This window comes from Camelina sativa, chromosome 18 (genome assembly GCF_030686135.1).
Source record: "Camelina sativa cultivar CO46 ecotype springtype chromosome 18, ASM3068613v1".
Lineage (NCBI taxonomy): Eukaryota > Viridiplantae > Streptophyta > Magnoliopsida > Brassicales > Brassicaceae > Camelina > Camelina sativa.
In genome coordinates, this window is record NC_141897.1 from 3,898,632 (window position 1) to 3,918,500 (window position 19,869).

At 35.1% G+C, this 19,869-nt stretch overlaps 3 protein-coding genes and 2 pseudogenes across 19 annotated transcripts; 1 reads left to right on the top strand and 4 right to left on the bottom strand.

Annotated features, from left to right (window-relative positions):
• Positions 1 to 2,945: 2,945 nt before the first annotated feature.
• On the bottom strand, positions 2,946 to 3,851 carry LOC104763122 (glutathione S-transferase T2-like). The gene has a single exon (XM_010486539.2). The coding sequence runs from the start codon at positions 3,849 to 3,851 to the stop codon at positions 2,946 to 2,948; it is 906 nt and encodes a 301-aa protein (XP_010484841.2).
• Positions 3,852 to 5,467: 1,616 nt separating this feature from the next.
• On the top strand, positions 5,468 to 7,782 carry LOC104760462 (putative ribose-5-phosphate isomerase 4, chloroplastic). Of its 12 annotated transcripts, none has more exons than XM_010483384.3 (9): positions 5,468 to 5,932; positions 6,127 to 6,254; positions 6,400 to 6,469; positions 6,559 to 6,666; positions 6,757 to 6,852; positions 6,963 to 7,019; positions 7,142 to 7,259; positions 7,356 to 7,422; positions 7,509 to 7,782. In XM_010483384.3, exons 1-9 carry the CDS (start codon positions 5,783 to 5,785, stop codon positions 7,585 to 7,587), a joined length of 873 nt encoding a protein of 290 aa, XP_010481686.1. In that variant the 5' UTR covers positions 5,468 to 5,782; the 3' UTR covers positions 7,588 to 7,782. The 12 variants fall into 12 exon arrangements, 2 of the variants coding, with proteins under 2 accessions (XP_010481686.1, XP_019095734.1); XR_002036451.2 differs by having other exon boundaries at positions 5,560 to 5,932; positions 7,349 to 7,422; XR_015588209.1 differs by having other exon boundaries at positions 5,560 to 5,932; positions 7,349 to 7,422; positions 7,529 to 7,782.
• Positions 7,783 to 8,224: 442 nt separating this feature from the next.
• Positions 8,225 to 9,994, bottom strand: LOC104760461 (uncharacterized; annotated as a pseudogene). Its single transcript, XR_015588208.1, has one exon. The product of XR_015588208.1 is annotated as an uncharacterized LOC104760461 (transcript).
• A 101-nt stretch (positions 9,995 to 10,095) lies between these two features.
• LOC104760460 (uncharacterized) lies at positions 10,096 to 11,542 on the bottom strand (annotated as a pseudogene). Of its 2 annotated transcripts, none has more exons than XR_015588218.1 (2): positions 10,668 to 11,542; positions 10,096 to 10,365 (listed from the first exon to the last, which is right to left on the bottom strand). The product of XR_015588218.1 is annotated as an uncharacterized LOC104760460, transcript variant X1 (transcript). The 2 variants fall into 2 exon arrangements; XR_015588219.1 differs by having other exon boundaries at positions 10,096 to 10,419; positions 10,668 to 11,537.
• Positions 11,543 to 14,373: 2,831 nt separating this feature from the next.
• LOC104760459 (putative UDP-arabinose 4-epimerase 4) lies at positions 14,374 to 17,542 on the bottom strand. Of its 3 annotated transcripts, none has more exons than XR_015589433.1 (11): positions 17,325 to 17,512; positions 16,561 to 16,732; positions 16,360 to 16,484; positions 16,143 to 16,256; positions 15,949 to 16,056; positions 15,768 to 15,859; positions 15,536 to 15,677; positions 15,348 to 15,442; positions 15,140 to 15,246; positions 14,905 to 15,049; positions 14,374 to 14,755 (listed from the first exon to the last, which is right to left on the bottom strand). XR_015589433.1 is itself a non-coding variant. In XM_019240184.2 (11 exons), the coding sequence occupies exons 2-11, from the start codon at positions 16,619 to 16,621 to the stop codon at positions 14,529 to 14,531; spliced, it is 1,239 nt and encodes a 412-aa protein (XP_019095729.1). In that variant the 5' UTR covers positions 16,622 to 16,732; positions 17,325 to 17,542; the 3' UTR covers positions 14,374 to 14,528. The 3 variants fall into 3 exon arrangements, 2 of the variants coding, with proteins under 2 accessions (XP_019095729.1, XP_019095728.1); XM_019240184.2 differs by having other exon boundaries at positions 15,140 to 15,269; positions 17,325 to 17,542; XM_019240183.2 differs by having other exon boundaries at positions 15,140 to 15,269; positions 17,218 to 17,333.
• Between the last annotated feature and the right edge of the window lie 2,327 nt (positions 17,543 to 19,869).

A 19,869-nucleotide genomic window follows, 5' to 3' on the forward strand; every position in this document is an offset into this window, starting at 1 on the left:
GTGTAGAACACATTTTGGTCCCTCAAATATAATAAGATTATTTTCAGAGTTTTTTAAGTTTGGTATGAGCATTGATGTCCATCACAGTTGGTCTCCTGAATAAAATAATAATATTATAAATTAAAAAAATTAATTATTTAAATTAATAAGTAAAAACATATTAAAGTTTTAATTAAATAAAACATATAACATTAACATTAAAAACATAAGAATACAAAGTTACAAAAACTTGAAAAAAAAACTAAACATACAATTAAAACATTAAAAATTAAAAACATAAAACATACAAACATCAAAAATAAAAACAAACATTTTATTCAATTAATAGATTTTTTTTAATTAATCTTCATTATCTGGAAGATGTCCAAAGTTAGTCCAAATAAGCTCAATCAAATCTTCTTTTTAACTGCTCATGGGCTTGTTTATCCCGAATTTTTGTAAGACGAGTAATCGTAGTGCTCATATTTGAACCCAAACTGGCGGCACCGACGGTATATGTTTGATCCACATCTTCTCCGTGTTGAAATTCAGAAACAATGTTTCAGAAACTGTATGTATCTCGTTCATCCTCGACAATCATATTATGGAGTATTATGCATGCTCTCATAACATTTGCTATTTTGTATTTATCCCATAAAGGAGATGGACTTTTAATAACGACGAATCTAGCTTGCAAGACTCCAAAGGCACGCTCAACATCTTTCCGCACAGCTTCTTGTTTTGTCGAAAAGAGAGAATTTTTCATATCTTGTGGAAGCCAGATAGATTGTATAAAAGTGGCCCATTTTGGATAAATGCCATCCGTGAGATAGTACGCCAAATTGTACTCCCTTCCGTTGACAAAGAAGTTGACCTCCAGAGCTTTACTGTTAAGAATGTCATCAAAAACATTTGATCGATCTAGAATATTAAGATCGTTCATAGTACCTGGAGCTCCAAAAAAAGCATGCCATATCCAGATGTCATACAAAGCTACCGCCTCCAACACGATTGTAGGTTTTCTAGTTGATCGTGAATACATCCCTTTCCAAGCTGTTGGACAATTCTTCTACCCCCAATGCATACAGTCAATGCTCCCAACCATCCCGGGAAATCCACGTTTTTCATTTTCATAGAGTAGTCTTTCTAGGTCGTCCGGTCTGGGACGTCTTAGGTATTCATCGCCAAACAACAGGATTATTCCGGCGGTAAACTCATGCAAACATTTCCGAGCTGTTGAAGCACCAATTCGTACATACTCGTCAACTGAGTCGGACGCAGTACCATATGCCAATTGACGAATTGCTGCAGTACATTTTTGTATAGGTGATAGACTAGCCTGTCCGGTTGCATCATGGGATTGATGGAAATACTAGACTTCGGTAGAGAGACGTTGCACAATACGCATGAACAATGGCTTGTGCATGCGAAACCGTCGCCGGAATAAATTGTCCGGGTATGTTGGAGTATCACTGAAATAATCATTCCAAAGATTATTGTGGCCTTCTTCCCGGTTTCTCTGGATAAAAATCCGTTTCTTTGGCTCTATTGGTTCTTGAATGATATTAGAATTTTTGAGAAAATTATCAAAATAAGCATCAAAATTATCCGCACCATCTCTTTGGTAGTGATAATGGTTTGATGAAGATGCCATTTAAAAAAAAAAAAAAATTTGAGATCTTGTTTTGATATTGAGAAGAAATCGAGTATAGAAAAAAGAGAAGTGAAGTGTTGATTTATTTTGTTTGGTTTTGTATTACAAAAGAAGCATATTTATAGGAAATGAGATGACAAGCTTTGTGTTACCCGTGATTGTTAAATTTCCAAGCATGTGACTCATTTGTTTAAGAAGAATATCATAATAACTCCCATGTGACTCCTTTGTATACTTAACCCGTGACACTAAAATGTTCAAGACTATGATGCTTGTGACTATATAGTAACGACCTGTCTTACTTCAATCATTTTAGTTGAAGAACTTGATAATTTCGGAAACAAAAAGGTTACAAACAGATCCCCAAAATTTATACAAAGGCCATAGAAAAAAAACAGGATACAAGGATACAAACAAAGGATACAAACCATCAATTATTTAGACATCACCACCATACCTAGTAAAGCTACCACAATAGCAATTACCAAAACCATCAATTCAAAACCATTTCTAAACCTATTTCTGGTCTTCCCTAGCTCAAACACTACATTCTCTAACTGGACTATTTTCTGCTCAGTTTCATTACTGATGTGTGAGGACTCATAGTCACTCGAGAATGTAAGGTTATCTACCTTCTCAGACAGCACTTCACATTGTCTGTCCATCTCTCTTATCTCCTCCATGACAGCTACATCCCACCACTTGTGAATATGCATCTCTCCATCATCAACATTCCCACATGTGAAGAACCTGCATTAACATATATAACATAGAAAATCACTTCATAATCAGTTAAAACATAGCAAATCACTTCATAATCTGTTTATGTTAAACCACATATCTTCTGTTGTAGCTTGAAGATAGAATAGGCTGACCATCACAGTAGCATACCTTGGGGAATCCGAACTCAACCTCAGGTTGAGGAGAGTATTGAGTCGCCTAAGCATTGATGAAGCTACTCTCAGCCTCATCCATCCGAATCAAAGCTTCTATTTCCCTGTCCTTAGTGTCCTCAGAGTATCTATCATACTGATCTAAGGAATCAGGCTGAGAGTAGCTGTAGTCTTGGCCCATCTGATTTATTTGAAACATATAGATTCAGAGAACAGATTGACACAATCAGAGACACAAGGAGAGTTTAACATAATTAGAGAACAGATTAATATATAGATAGCAATTCAAAGTGCAACAAAAGCCGAGTTGATGAAACAAGAACAGACATAATTGAATACATATCAAACTAAAACAGAAATTCAAACTTAGATACTAAAATAAGAAATACAAAGTTACATCTTAAGTCAATACATCAATCTCAAAAATACTGAGCCACTATCTTATCCTTGATAACTTGATCAGCTGCACTAAGTGGCTCTGGTTTGACAAGAAGTGTGTCTAGTATGCCAAGCTTCTGTAGCTTCTCCTTTTCAGCCATATCCACCTTCTTTACTTCCCACATGCTCTTGTACTCAGCAAGAGCCTTCCCCTGAGCATTGTTCCTGCTGGCCTTTGCAGCCTTGATACCTTGAGGCCTTTTCTCAAAGTCTTGCTCAGTGAGGGTTGCCTCGGATTGTGAAGCTGCAGCAACTGGTTTGCTCTTTGTTCTGACTGAAGGTGAAGGGGTGTTAATAGCGTTAAGGTTCAGCCATTTCTGCTCAAACCTTAACAAACACCAGCAATGCTCCATTGTATACTTCGTCTTATAGTCAGAGAAGTAGATGTCGTGAGCCACCTTCAGCACATCGTTCTCAGAGTGTCCACTACTGTTTAGTCTCTCTGCAGCTGCATAAGCCCCGCATAACTTGTTAGTGAACTCATTGATCTTGAACCACCTCTGCTTACAGTTTATGTTTAGCCCCTGTTCACCATTGGCTATAGCATGAGGAGACTCTGCATAGTATTTTTTAACCCTTTGCCAAAAACTTCCTCCCTTTTGTTGATTTGCAATAATCGGGTCCTTTGAAGTGTTCAGCCACGCATAGATAAGAATTTCATCGTCAGCCGGATTCCATTTCTTCCTATCCTTCCTGACAGGTGTCTCTTGAGAAAGAGGTGCATCCTGGGATTGTTGAGAGCTCCAAGGAGGTATTTCATAAGCACCATTGTGGCCAGGTGGTGGAAAACTCTCATAAGGAGAGTTTTCTTGGTTAAGTGACTCTCCTTGACTGTTGAGAAGCTCTAAATAACTAGAGGACTGACTGAATGGATTGTAAGAACTCATAGGAAGAAGAGTTTTAGATGATGAGGAATCGGAAAAGTTGTTGGTTTACCAAAGAAGAGAGATAGAAAATGATTGAGAAAGATTGAAGGCTGGTTTGGTGTTTTAAAGGTGAAAAGGTATCAAGTAATAAGTTACCATTCATAATGACCTATCCTTCAAATACCTAAGTCTAATCACAATTTATGACAACTTACACAAGTACAAAGCATTATAGTATCCCATTAAATTCATAGAGGAGATGGTTTAAGACAAACATCTTATCAATAATAGACTTGGGAGCTATCCTTTATACAAAGACCAACTATACAACAACCAAAGCATTTCCAGAACTGAGTCCACCAAACAACAACCAATGGACATTTCTGATGCTAATGGAATCAAGTATTTACCTCTGACTCGATGATTGTTGCTACTTCTTCTGTGATTTCCCGTTATGTGTTGCTTTCTTCACGTGACGCTGAGAAAACTCATGAACAACAAACAATTGCAAGGTTATACTCAGTTTAACATAAAAGAATCCACATAATCCAAACAAACTGACAACAATCTTAAAGACAAAGCCAGAAACTCAGACACTCAACTAGCTAAATCCATAAACATAATCCAAAAACCTAATTCGAACCAAAACTGAGATACTCAACTATCAAAACCCAAAACATAATCCAAAACCCTAAATCGAAACAAAAATCAGAGACAAAATATACCTAAACCGAGAGAGTAAACTATCCAAACAAAACTCAGAGACTAAACTATCGAATCCCAGAAACAATATCGAAAACCCTAAATCGAGAATACATCAAAAATACTAAATCATCTAAAATCGCAAACGGCGTTGGAATACAAACCTCCTTTCAATTGGAACCGGCAGATAATCTTCTAGATGATACAAAATACTAGGTCCGTGTGAGAAAATTTACGGATGAAATCGCCGGCTTTGATTAATCGCCAAACGAATCGCCGTCAAGAAAGAGAGAGTCAAGAGAGAGAGTCAAGAGAGAGAGTCGGAGAGAAAACACAAATGAACTGGACGGACCGATTTTTGGGTTCGCCCTACCCAAACAACACCAACCACGCAGACGCTGCCATGTGTAACGAAGGACGCAGCAAATTACGTCCCGTTTGGAGGAACATTTCTTCGATAATCTGTTTATTTCGATTTAAATTTATAATTTTAATACCGAAGGACGGACCAAACTAACACTAATGCACTTGCTCTTACATAAAAAAAAAAGTAGATTATTTTCTTTATTTTGAAGTTAATTTTTACCATCAAGATTTTAAAACTTTTAAGATAATTTGTTAGAAATACCTTTTAGGATTGAATATTTTTATTTTATCCTCTTTTACATAATTACAATATGTTAAATTAATTTTTAGAATTTTTTTTTAGGTTTGACTTCTCTATTTTACATTTATGATATAGTTTTGAAAGATTATGGTTTAATATTTAGAGTTTAAGGCTTTAAATTTAGTTATTTTATACATAGAAAAGAAATATTTTTGAAAATAAATAACGTAAAAATTTATCTTTAAAAAGTGATATAGAAAAAATGATATTTTTGAAAATCCTCCGACTTTTAAATGAATCACAAACTCTTTGATTAATTTAAGTTCTCAAAAATGTTTTTAGGAAAAGATGTTTTAAAATGATTTTTATTAATTGTATTCACTTGACATAAAATGATGTGTGAAAACGTTTTATTTTTATAAGTAAGACTTTGTTTTTGTGATATTTTTTAGGCTATTTTCGAAATATCAAAATTATTCGATTTATAATTTTTAATATTCTGTGAACAAAAAAAAGAAAAAATTAATATCATCGTCTAACTCGGCCACACAAAAACGATATTGAACGAGATAAGAGCGGCAAAGCCACAGAGTCACCACCGAGTCGCCGTGACTCGGTGACACAAATCGTTTTCCAAAAAAAAATGGCATTTGCAGCAGTATCGACTCCATTTTCACTCTCTTCCGTGTCCCCCACACGCCGCCGTAGCTTCAGAAATGTTTCGGCACCTCGAGTAATAAGCGCCAGTCTTTCTCCGGATGTCTCTCCTCTTCTCCGAGCAGCTCACCACACCGTAAGGGTTAAACCGGGAAAAAAATAATTCTTTAACAATTTAAAACATCACATTTCTATGATCAATCAAGAGAAAGATTGTTCATTGAAACCCAATTTCAAATGGGTATTGTTTGAATTGTGTTAAAAGTTCACAAAATTGAAGAAAGATTGATACTTGATACTTACAAAGCTTTGTCTGGTAAATGTTTTCAGGTGGATAGTTATGTAAAGAGTGGGATGGTTATTGGTTTAGGATCTGGAGAAGCTTCAGATATGGCTATACGTTATTTGGGTCAGCAACTTCGTTCTGGTTCTTTACAAAGTGTTGTTGGTGTACCAATGTGAGTCTTGAACTCCATTAAAGAATCCATCTTTTTGTTTGATTCAGTTGATTATATCTCAACTCATTACTTCTTGAATCATGATTCTACTGGAAGTTGAGTTTTTACATGTTTCATGATGATTAGTTCTTGACCTTTTGTTCAGGTCTGCTCGAAGCGCGAGTGAAGCAGCAAAGTATGGGATCCCCTTGGAATATTTCCGAGATGATTTTCAGGTAGTCGTTTCCCTGCGGTTTCTTAACCGATTTTGGTTCTTTTGTAGATTGATTTTGAGGTAATGTTTGAGGTGTTGGTTCTTTTGTAGATTGATTTTGCATTTCATGATGCTGATGCTGTAGAAGAGAGTACGCTTATTGCAGTTATTGGACGGCGTAGAAGTTCACAGGAAGCTGACTATATTCTGAAACAAAAGGTGTGTGCAGTTTTCGTCTAAAATTTGCAGTTTGATGATAATAAACCCATTGGTTAGCTTTGGGCTTACAAAGAGAGATTGACAATGCAGTCTATTGTGAAAGCAGCTGATGAGGCAGTCTTTCTGATAAAGGAAGAACAATACAAAGCCAGCCTTGAAGGTTCTATCCCTGTTTTAGTTCAATCCGTAAGCAAATACCTACTAATGGAAATTTGTTCTAGTCCCACGGTGAGGGCATTTACAATGCAACTCAGAACATGGAAAGCCAGATATGACCTGTGAAATTTTGGGTGCAGCTTAATTGGTTGGCCATAGCTGAGGAGATAGATGACTTGTATTTAGGCGATGCAGAGGTATGAGGCCAGTGCAGTTTTGTTCTTTCTCACTTGTTTTCTCGGGGTTTTGGTTCTTATTGATTGTGTTAAGCATCGTCTGGTTCATTTTGTTTTTTTATCTGTGTGTATATGTGTATAAGGTGTGGAGAAGAGCTTCTGTAGGTGATGCAGGTCCTCTTGGAGGAGACTTTCCTATAGTAACCAGTGATGGTCACAACATTCTTGATGTTATATTTACAACTCCAATTCCAAGCCTCGGTAAAAGCTTTACTGCTACCATGTCCATTAGACATTGTATTGTTGAGCATGTTGTTGATTGATGGTATATTTGTTAATCGATGTGAAAGTTTGCAGCTAACGTGGCTGAAAGCCTGGAAACGATTGATGGCGTTGTGGACCATGGACTTGTTATCAAAACTAGGTTAGTTTCAACTTTCAAATCATCAGTCAGGTTTAGTATGTAGTTGGTCGGTTTTAAGAATCCATTATCTGCTTTTGGCATTACAGATGCTCGGTGGTGATTGCAGGAGAAACTGAAGTAAGAACTGTTACCTTGCAGACCAGTACAGTGGAGGGTGATGTATAAACCAGAGATAGAATCTGCTGTTAGTAGATTCTTATGTACATAACCGGGCAAAGATAGCCTAGTGTGGTCAAAACCAAATTGCCAGTCAAAACCATTAGAGGCCTCTTTTACAAATAGATTCAGTTCATAGAGCAATTTTGTAACTCTTTTACAAGTTCACTGTGTCTAAAATCAATAGCTTCTTCCATGAGAAAATCACCAACAATGCAAGCTCGAGCTCCTGGGCGAACAAAGTTATGCCGAGGGGTCTTACCACTCTTGTGGATGTGACATTTGTAGTAGGACAATCGGGTTTTCGGATCTGCATAGCTGACTCATGTGAGAAATGTTATTCTTGTCATTCACTTGCTTAATTATCATGAGTTTGGCTCAATAACTGATTTGTTGTCCAAAGTGAGCCATTAGAAGCCACACAAAGTTTATGAGCTCACCGCCTCTGCTTAGTTTCTCCACGTGAGCCGTAGGGTCGCAGTAACAAGCTGCATAACAGAGAAGTTCCACCCACACTTTGCTCAATATCTCTCATTTGTTTATGCTGTACCTCAACTCCAGATGCATAAGGTCTTTGGCTAGCCTGCTCGCGTCAAACAACACAGACTTGCTTCGATCTCTCTTCACTCCCATTGGATCAATATCACTATTGACGTCCAGACCAGGTTGCAAGATCAGGAGATACATCATGTATTGTAGTCTGAACTCGCGGTAACTCAGAGTTGGTCTCTTCTTGTTGGTAACAGAGTTCGGTTGCGAAGTGCCATATCAAAAGACTCTTATCATAATCCACGTTTGTAATATAATGTAACAGTTTGTTACGCTCTACATCCTCAGGCAGGTAAATAGTACTACGAGCCAAAGGATGATTTCTTGATAACTCATTGACTCTGTGGGGCTGACCCACCTGTGCAAACCATTGATTAACTTGGCACTCCATCCAAAAAACTTTTGGATGATGAACTTGAGTATCTCGAATGGTAGAGCTTTGATGATCCATGAGTAGCGGCCGAAACTACCTCTGGCGTCGTGGATCCTCTTTACCTCTGCTTTTGTGGCATACGCTAGAAAGTTGAATACATTGATGCTTCCACACCACCTCCGGAGGAAGAATGGTGTCGTGAGCACGTCATGCTTTTGTTCCGTTGAACACTTATGCACACCTATCATGTGACACTCTTGTGGCTTCCAACGCAGCTTTCTTAAACCAAGTAACCAGTTGAAAAATCTCTCTTTTAGTGTTTGAGGCTCGTCGGGGTTGTCCTTCAAGCTACTAAGTGCAACACATGTCCAGTCTGAGAACAGAAACAAGACGATGGATATGAATCCGAAGCTATGCCAACTGCAAACAGCGTGTAACAACATCAGCTCCATGAACTAGTTTTTCTTTCTTGGGTTTCTTATCAAAGAGGATGAATGCAGCCACTTGGGTGCCATAAGCAACGATGCGTGAGAAAATTCCCAAAACAGTATGAAGAACCGTGATCTTGGTGAATCGAGCATCATAGAGGAAGCCAAGCTCAATCTCAATGATCTTCAAAGCTTCTTCTGGATTCTTCAGATTCTCAAAGATCTCTAGGATCTCATCACGCTCCCTGAAGCTGAAGATAAGGTTGACTACAAGGCCCTTGAATGTGTTGAAGAACTTATGAGCATACTGAGCAATCTTAAGATGGGTCAACACTTCTCTGTTCTTAGGCCTATGTTGCTTGTCAGGCTCATCCATCAGAATGATCTTGGTCGGTAATCTTGCCTCTTTCTTGGCCTTGTACTCCTCCATAAGCTTGGCGTAGTTTGGTCCTGGGTCTGGTGCTTGAATCATCCCTAAACTTGTCCAAACTTGCACTATACAAAGCCGTTGTCCTTTCCAGATACTTTATAGTCCCAGAAACAAACACTAAAACTATAATCACCCAAAGGCTATTAGGTAAAGACTGGAGAACCACAAAGCCACCAGCAATGCATGAAAGACAAGCCCAAAGACATGTCTGAGCCAGAGAGCGTCGTTATCTTGAAGCGTGAAAGCTGTGATTGTGTCTGGTCCAACAAGATGCAAAAGCAAGAATGCTGCCCATAAAGCCATGAGCTCTTTTCCATCAGGAGGATCATCTGGTTTGGGTTCTTTACCTTGGTTCTTGGAATAAGAGGACCAAAAGAGCATGATAAAGAGCCTTCTTGGAGTGCGTTTCCTTAAAGGAGAGAAGCAAATGAGAATGGTTTGAAGAGTAAGACTTAAAATGATTACTCCTCTTATGTTCCATCTCTCCCACACTTTGATGAGTTCTGGTACTACTTTCAACATTTTTGCTCTCTTGAGGAAAAAAGACAAAAGGTCTTCCGTTATTGATGTTTTTTTCTCAGATTTACTTGAGAATGTTTTAAGGGTTGATGTTGCTTTCGGTAAGTCGTCGTTCATTTTTTTTTACTTTACTTTACCAGAAACGGGAGAGATAGACGACACAATAAGACGGTAACAACTTAGGATTTGTTTGACTCGCAGACCAGTGCAGTGGAGGATAGTATGAACTAAAGACTTTCACAATGCCTAGTTTGGCGAGTACCAATTTGCCAGTCAAAACCATTAGAAGCCTCTTTTACAAATTATACATTAAGTTCATAGAGCAATGTTGTAACCTCTACAAAGTCACTTTTTTTTGTAAACTCAATAGCTTCTTCCAAACGAATCACCAACATGTAAGCTCGAGCTCCCAGGAGAAAAGAGTTCTGACTAACCAAGGGGTCTACTCATTCCTGTGGATGTTATCTTTGTGGTAGATGAAGTGACTCCTACAATCCAGATCCACAAAATTGTACTTAGCGGTTGGTTTCTTCAAACAAAGACTGCGAAGAGTTTCGGTTAAACAACTCAAGAGATAGCAGGTAAGTTAAGAAGTTGAGTCACTAAAGAAGGCCAAGCTAATCGAAACAATTTCAATTTCAATCAAACCACACATCATGACCAAGCTACCCATATAACTACGGAGTGACTACTACAATCCAGATCATGACAAGCCAACCATAAAGGCTTAACAAAGTATTCAATATCAATCAAACAACTTTGCCTTCAAAGAAACTCTCATAAAACTAACCTAATCAATGTTGTTGATTCTGGTGATTTGGCGGAGGAGGGGGCATGCCAGGACGAGGCGGAGCAAACATCGGAGCACCACCAGGCGGAGGACCCATTCCAGGGCGAGGCGGAGGAGGTCCTTGCATCCCATGAGGTGGAGGAGGTCCTCTCATCATACCACCAGGCGGAGGAACCATCATTGGCCTTTGTCCACCGTACTGAGGTGGTGGTGGACCAGGATACGGGGGTCTCATACCATAAGGTGGAGGAGGACCACCTTGACCACCGAAAGCGGGCGGAGGAGGAGGCGGCAATTGTCCCGGAGGTCGAATTATCTGCGGTGGTCTAGAGATCTGTGGCTGCATCATATTAGGAGCAGGTCCACCAATTCCACGAACAGGACCAGACAGTCCCGGCTGAGCTTGAACCAATGGACCAGTCGGTACTCCACGTCCAGCAGCGCGGCCGATTCCGGGACCAGCAACGGCGGTTACAGATCCTGATTTAGCGCGAGACTCTTCCGGCGGCGGTGGACCTTCGACAGTCATCGAAATCACTTCTTCGCCTCTAAGAAGAACCAAACCAAGAGTACGACGCTCTTCTCTTTCTTCGTTCGTCTTCTTGCCACCTTTCGCCGGAGGAAGTTTCCGAAACTCTTCGCAGTCTCCTAGAACAAGATTCATATGGCGATCGAACGCCATGAATTTTCCGATTAGCTGTCGTCCATCTTGGATCGTTACTCTCATTCTGAAGTTTATAAACTGGAGCATCTTAGCGCTCTTCGACATCGACATCGTCGCGGTGGACTTGAAAACGGCGGAGAATTCCAAAAATAGAGTTAGGATTTGGGAATTGAGAAAGGGAAAAAATTCTAGGGTTTTACACAAGCAAAAGAGTACGAGAGAGATACTTATAGTCGGGCTTTGTTTCACTTTTGGGCCTACTCATGATGGGCTAGGCCCTAAATAGGTAAATTCTACACCCTGTTCGGAAGAGTGACGCTGGAGCGACCGGAAAAAATGCCGCAAATAAAGACAAAATCATTGATTAATCAGAAATAAATATTAGTTGGAGACGGGATTTACCGTCGCTAGGTCCGGAAAAACAGTCGCTGAGATTACCGGCGATCGTTTGAACTGACACAGTGACTGAAAAATCATTTATATATTAATTTTAAAAAAAATAATTTGTCTAAAGTATAATATTTAAAATGAATAACATTTCCAATTAACATTACAGATTTTTTTTTTCAAAAAATTTAGATAATGTGTATGCATGTATAAAATTTATTATATACATGTTTAATTATTTAAGATAATTTTTATAATATTTAAAAATGTAAAATGTTTCCAATTAACTTCATAGATTGTGTTTCTCTAGGATTTATGTTTGATTCTAACAATTTCTGATTTTTATTTGATTTTTTTTCCTATCCTTCACTCCAAAGACAACCATGGTGCCAAAGGTGTACGAGAAAGTAAAAAGCCTAAGCAATAATTTGAAAATTGTACAGATGACTACTTCCGCTTTTTACATAATAGAGAGTGGTATCGAGTCACTTGAAAATAAGCTTTCAAAAATTAGTAATCAGTTATCTGAAGTACTAAGAGCATAACCAACGATGGAAACGTTGAGGGTTGCTAAAAAACAAAAAAAAATCATGTTTTAATTAAATAATTTTTAATAATGTTTTAATAAATAAACCAATAGAAAACTGACACATGTGTGAGAAACGGGTTTTTAAGTTCTGGGAGAAACGTTCCTTCGTCTCTCTTATGCTTGTCTCCTCTTTATTGTTATTTTAATAAAGAATATCTGCTTTAGTAACAATGTTGGAGATAGCCTAACTAGATTAGCATATTCTCAGCTGAACTGGACCTCCACTTTAAAAGGCCCCATATTTTTTGGGTTATATATGTATGTAAATTCAACAAATATATATGTAAAATCAGTAATTTTAATAATTTTGTATAAAAAAACATAAAAATAGTTTTTTTTTCTTGGCATAAACATCCGCTATATATTAAAAGAGAAGCATTCTGGAAAAAAGTTGTATCATCGCCAGAGAGCTTTGTACCCAATTTATTGTTAATCCTTAGTATTCCATAAAATTACATAAAACTGTCATTTTTTTTTTCAACTGCCACTCCTATTCAATTTATTTATATACATAATATTTTGCTCCTATTAATTCTAAAATTGGTAAATATTATTCAAAAATTAATAAATATTATCTCCTATATATTTTCAAAATTAATTTCAGTATGTATTGTAATATAATAATACAACTATATTATGAGATGTAAAAAAGTATATATTTAAAATCATATATTCTGAAATATAAATAATGTTACCTTTCTAATAATTTTATGAAGCTCTAATGGTGAAAGAATCAAAGATCATTTGAAACTGGCTCAATGTTTATTCTTTTGCTAAAAACAATAACTATATTTGCCCAAAAAAACATATGATCACCAATTAAAATGACATGAATATATACTTTAATTTGGATAACTATGTAGTTAAACATTATATATAAATATGTAGTTATAGTGTTTTACAGAAATCTTAAAATTTATAAAATCCAGTCCAATAAAAATAAAACAAGTAATAATATTATACTAATAGCTGAGATATATAGGGATCTAATGACCAATTAAAATTTGTAAAATCCAGTGATATAATACTATAACTAAGACCAATTCTATAAGGGATCTAATGACCAATTATAGTCTTTCCCCTCACGAAACAATTTTGTAATTTTATTTCTCCATCAATTACGAACACATATATTACTTAAAAAACTAATAATATCTAAATTAATAAAATTCTCCTTAATAAAATACCTTTTGGTTACTCCTATAATGGACCTATATAAAATACTCACGCTTTCTATCCCATTTTATCATTTGCCCTTCTCTTACTATATTATTTACATTAAATTTTCATTAATATAACTAAGGAATATTTCATTCAATAATTGAAGGAAATCTATACTATTAATTGGGGATTACATTTAAGGGTTAAAAAAAATTCATATCAAATATCCATATTGCCAAACTGACCCAATTTACATATTAAGAAGAAAAAAAGATTAAACACCAGATTTATTATATTTTAGAAAATCCTTCAAATTAGTTCCATAATAATCAGGTTATGAGAATTTTGTGTGGATATATTCATGTATGACAAAATACGGGACGAGAATTTTGGGAACAAGAATTCAAGCAGAACATATGCGGACGTACTATGTACTCATATGAATTACGAGGAATGAGTTTTTTTGGGGTCAAAAAAAAAATGTTGCAATCAGACATATTAGACGGGTTTAATCGCTTTACAATTTTTTTTTTTTTAAAATATGCAAAAATAATTTCGCACGTATGTGCGGGTCCAAACCTAGTTTTTCTCTAAACGCATTGTCTTGAGACAAGGAAGTGAAACAGATTCAAAACTAGCCAACGATACCCCATGGAGTCTTAAGTAAACAAGCTTCTGACTAATATAGAGGCTTAATGGCTTCACTTCCAAACACTCACGCTTCACAAGAAGACACTCAAGATCAAGATGCCTAAGTTTGTCAGTAGCAACAAAATGTGACGGCCAGAGAGTGTGTTTAGATTATCTTTCTCCTCAAGCTTCACGATTCTCACTTCTCCGTAGTCTTAATTTTTCTATCTTGTAATGGACCACAGAGGCCCGATAACTTTTCTAACGTCAGGTAGTTTGAAAAAACTGCGTTTAATATTTTATTCATTTCTCTATATGCTGTTAGAGTATATTAATAATTACGTATATGTAATCCCTATCAAAAAATTATGCCAATAAAGAAGAAAATATTGAAACCAAGAAAAGCCTTTTTTATATGTTTGCTCTGTTTTTAATAAGAAGCATATCCATGAGGATGAATCTTTTGCCACCTCCAAGCAACTTGAAGACTATCTTGAAGATGAGTGAACCGAGCTGTCCAGTTCAAATCTTTCAAAATCTTTGTCGGATCACTATAAACTTCTGCGTGATCTCCCGGTCGTCGAGGCAAGAAATCTACTTTTATCTCGACTCCTGTCGCTTTCTTGCACGCCTCGACGAATTCTTTAACCGATCTTCCTGTTTAACCAAACCACAAAACGGTTACACTCACATTTTTTAACTAAAATATTGTGCATTGAAATCAAATTATGGTACTTAGATGATGAACGGTTATAAGAAGAAGTAAAACAGAGTTCTTGTGTAGTGAAAATGTTAGAAGTAAAGACCTTTTCCGGTTCCAACATTGTAGATACCGACTTTTCGAGGCTGAGCTTTCTCGAGAGCCTTCACGTGAGCATCCACGAGGTCAGTAACATCTATATAGTCTCTAATGCAAGTACCGTCTGATGTTTTGTAATCTGTTCCTTTCACCTATCACCAAACCAATCATTTTGTATAAACGATATTGCAATATATGATTATAGTATATTTCTTATAACAAAGAAAGTAATGTTTATGTACTTGAAGTCCGGGAATGAAACCGCGAGCTGCGTCAAAACAAGCACCAGAAATCCGTCCTTGCTCGCGAAGCTCGGGTCTTGGAGCTTCTCCTAATCTACCTCCTGGATCTGAACCAATCACATTGAAGTATCTGGCAAAGTTCATAAGATTCATTGACATCTGCATTACTGTTTCATTGATCATATCTAGAGTACTTAATGAACCTAACCTTAAGATCATAACCGCCATGTCAGAGTTCGTAGAGAAATCCAAAATCATATCCTCTGCCATCTTTTTAGCTTTTCCATATGGATTAATCGGGACCTAAGTACACGATATTTTGCATTAGAAAACAAGTACAGAAGATGAGTTTCATTTATATATCGATTGATCTAGTTCGAAATCAAGGTTACTTACTTGTGGAGTATCTTCAGTTATTGGCATTTTATCAGGCTCTCCATATGTAGCACAAGTGCTAGAATAAATTAATGTCTTCACTTTATGCCTAACCATAGCTTCTAGAACTCCTAGTGTGTTTGATGTAATGTTATGGTAGTATCTACAACGAATAAACATAACAAACAATGAGACCGAAAAATAAATTCTTGCAGTGATGTTTAGAATTATATGGAATGAATTAGGACTGTACTTTAGAGGATAAAGAGTGCTTTCTCCAACATAAGCTACCGCAGCAAAATGCATCACAGCGTCAAAAGCATTCTCCGAGAAGATTTTCTCGACCTGAAAATTGTATGCATGGTTAAGAATGAAAACACAAAAAAAAAACATGCTTTAAAGCTTAACAACATCAAAAGGTTACAAAGGGATACCGCTGCCGGATCTCCTAAGTCAGCATAAATGAACTGAAGCCTTCCGGTTTGCGGGAATAATCGCTGTAAAGTCTTAACAGCCCCGAGATTCCCACGCGAAAGATTGTCCTGTTGAGAGGATCAAAAGTTTATTAATGTAACAAATTTTTATCACATAGTTATTGAAAATTTTGAAAGTATAATATGAATTATACCACAATGGTAACACGGTATGAATCTCTAAGCAGCCTTAAAGCGGCATGTGACCCGATATAACCAGCACCACCTGTGACTAACACATGCGTCACTCCTTCTTCTCTTTGAGAAAACTGAAAGCAAACACAACAAAACCACATAGGAAACATTAATTATAGGAGTGTAAAAAAAGCCTTGAAGGTGTTTTTTTTTTTGAGTATGAGACGATTGTGTTACCACGCTTGGAGATGTGAAACTTGAGGCTTGACTGATCACAATAATGGCTAAGATTATTAGTGAAGCTATCAAGAGAAGCTTTCCAGTGAGTTTGTTCTTTGTTTTTGGTTCTAAGCAATCCATTTCTACAAAACTCAAAACAATTCTCAGACCAATTATGATATGATAAACAGATATTGTTAAGAGTAATAATCTCTCTACCTCCAACAGACAAAGGTCTTGAGTTTCTTCGTTGAGTTCTTACTCCAGTAGAATTTAGCATTGAAAAACTTCAACAAATTTCCTCTGGTTTTAGACTTGAGACCAAAGCAACATATAAAGTCCCACAAAAATCAGTATCTAGCAACAATGAAGTTCATGTTGCTGGAGATTGCTGCAAAACAAAGGAAGAGTTTACACCCAAAAAAAAAAAAGATATATACAAAAGACATACACATGTCAAAGTTACCAAATTCTGCATACATTTATTTATATGCATGGAAAAAGAAAAAGATTATAAAATATGTTGCAACTTGCAAGTGGGACATAAGGAACAAATAAAAATTTGAAATTTGTGAAAACATTCCTGTAAGAAAATTGGAAATATATGGAGTTATTTTTAGATTCATCTGATAAAATTATTCATCTGTTATATTATAATAAATAAAAAGGTTTAAAGAAACAAAATAGTTTTAGAATTTTATTCAAAAAAAATTTGCACAGGGAAAAGAACAGAACAGAGTAAAACAAAATGTAAGAATAGTCATCAAAATTGACTAAAACTCCGATCGTTCGATTAAAAAATTGTGATCCGACTCTGATTCAATTGAATAAAACTAGGACAAAAAATCAGAAAATGGTTTATAATCATTTTAAAACCTATTAAGAAGATTTGTAATGTTGATGATTGATGAATATGATGAACTTGATCAGATGATAAACATCTAAATTATGCCCACAAACAATAAAAAGAGAGATTTGTGCACCTGAGAATTGTGAGAGAAACAGAGGAAGGCGATAAAAAAGATGGTTTTGGAGTATGAAACGGGCGAGTGTGTGAGAGAAACTCGTGAAGAGCAAAAACGTAATAGAGACGAGAGGAAGTCTGAGAGAGAGAAGAAACGTGAATTGCAAAAACGAGAGCACGACTATGACCTCGTCGCGCACTCTCTTTCTCTGTTCTACGTTTTTCTTTTTTATATATAATATAATATATATCTGGTATTATATGGTATATAATATATTATTGAGAAATTGTTAACATATCCTTTTCAAAAAATTTTGAACAACTTCATTTTTTTTTACACTATTACATTATCTTAAATTAATTTTTAGAATCTTTTTTAGGTTTGAGTTCTCTATTTTACATTTAGGATATAGTTTTTAGGGAGTAGAATTTAATATTTGGGGTTTAGGTTTAGAATTTTGTCATTTTATATATTAAAAATGGGTGTTTTTGAAAATGTACACCATGAAAGAGTATTTTTGAAAAATGATATAGAAAAGGGTATTTTTGAAAATTCTCCTATATTGTTTTAAGATCATGTAAATATTTTTTTAGTGTTTATCTATTTAGAAAGAAAAAATGTAATAGCTATCTCTTTTTTATACTGCTGTGATTGTTTATTTCGTTTATTTCCTTATATAAGCAATTTTTTTTTAAGAAACTTCATACTTGAATTTGTAAAAAAAAATTGTTGACTTGAAAGTTTAAAGTGGACAGACATTATTAGGATTTAATTTCATAAAGTAATCTGCATATAAGTTTATAATAAATAATTAATAAAAAGGTAGCAAACACATAAAGAAATCAAATCTTATGTTTTGCAAATATATACTAAATAATAGTTGATTGTTTTGCAGTAAACATATCTCATATAATGTCAAACAAAAAACAGCATCTTAGATTTGTTTTACAAAAAAAAAGTTTCTTTGTAGACATAATAGTTTTGGAAAATAATAAATATACTAAAAGGAAATAGTTTGACAAAAAACATTATATGATATAATAAACAGTATATATGTACTATTTTTAACATATGTAAAAAAGAAAAACATTTTTCTGACAAAAAATACATAGAGGAAAAAAACTATAGTACGATTTGATGGGATATCCCGAGTAAAGATTCCCAAATGGACAAATATATTTTCCTTTCTGAAAAATAATTGATTTATTTTTTTCAATATTTTTCTAATTGATATCTCAAAATAAAATGGATAATTTAAACTTTTTTTCGTTGGCCACCTAGCCTAATTTAAAAAGGCTGATGAATTAGATTAGAGATTAGAATAGCGAATGTGAAGTGGCTAACGACCCTTTAGTTTAATCAAAGTCAAACAAGAGTTATAGTACAAATTATTGATGATAGATGGATGTAAAATAGGGGCCGGCTGCTTAGTTGTAGCGACTGCCCAACTATCTAACGTGTTTGGCCATCGTGGTCAAATCAAATGATTTCTTCCTACTTTTTGCACTTTTTATCAACTATAATATGCAATTATTTTATCATTTTTAACATATATACATGCAACTACTAAGTTGGAGTTCAGTCATATGTAAACGTTGATTCTTTGTAGTGTTATGGAGTTCGGTCATATGTAAACGTTTATTTTCTGCAGTGAACACTCAAGTTTGATTAGTTCTTCTGCAATTACCCGCAAATGATCTGTTTGAGGGCGGGTGCCGTTATTAATGTTTTCATTTTCATTAAATTAAAGAAATTATTTTTTACTATTTTGCATCATTCAACATTATTGAATTTCAAAACCTTCATTCTGCAAGGTGTTTGCCGGTAACTCAAAAAAAGAAAGAACAGAAAACAGAACAATTAACAAAGTAAAAAATATATTATCAAGCTCTAATCATTCGCTAACTATAATTTCTCAATAGAAATAATTCTTTTTTGTTTCACTACAAAATTTATTTGTTTGATTTTCAAATGATTGTTTAATAATTATTGATGATTTTTAAAAATTATTAATCATGTTCATAATTTATATATATATATATATATTTAATTATATATTATAATTTTTTTTTGATAATTTTTGGTTTAGTAGTTGTTGTACCCGCTATCTTCCGTAACTGGTTAAACGAACTCATGTGTAATTAATGATGTCTAATTAATATAATTTTTTTTTGAGAAAAAACAAATGAAAAGAAAAAAGAACTAAACACACTCGTTAAACTCACATAAAATATTGGGGATAAAATATGTAAAGTATATATTTCTTCAAGAAATAATAATATTAACTAAATCTAAACCTATATCCTAAATTCTAACTCACAAATCTTTAATTCTTAAAACCTAATATTTGAATAAAACGATATATCTCCAAAATTTTAAAAGATTGTGGCATCTTTCAATTTAGATTTTGAAAGACAATGGTACTACGTAAATCCAAGAGTTTTGACTTTTGAGGCTAAATGGTACTACATACGTAACGTACGTACATGGTGCTTACAGAACAACAAATTCTATACAAAATGCAAAAACATTACAAAATTTCAAGTAAACACAAAAGACTAAA

Excerpts from the sequence above, each read along its gene's own strand:
- LOC104763122 (XM_010486539.2), bottom strand. The coding sequence starts at position 3,851 with ATGAGTTCTTACAATCCATTCAGTCAGTCCTCTAGTTATTTAGAGCTT.
- LOC104760462 (XM_010483384.3), top strand. The coding sequence starts at position 5,783 with ATGGCATTTGCAGCAGTATCGACTCCATTTTCACTCTCTTCCGTGTCC. Across the intron at positions 6,255-6,399 it reads AGTGTTGTTGGTGTACCAAT|GTCTGCTCGAAGCGCGAGTG; the intron begins GTGAGTCTTGAA and ends CCTTTTGTTCAG. Across the intron at positions 6,853-6,962 it reads TCCCTGTTTTAGTTCAATCC|CTTAATTGGTTGGCCATAGC; the intron begins GTAAGCAAATAC and ends TTTTGGGTGCAG.
- LOC104760459 (XM_019240184.2), bottom strand. The coding sequence starts at position 16,621 with ATGCTAAATTCTACTGGAGTAAGAACTCAACGAAGAAACTCAAGACCT. Across the intron at positions 16,485-16,560 it reads AAGACCTTTGTCTGTTGGAG|AAATGGATTGCTTAGAACCA; the intron begins GTAGAGAGATTA and ends TGAGTTTTGTAG. Across the intron at positions 16,257-16,359 it reads GTTTCACATCTCCAAGCGTG|TTTTCTCAAAGAGAAGAAGG; the intron begins GTAACACAATCG and ends GTTTGCTTTCAG.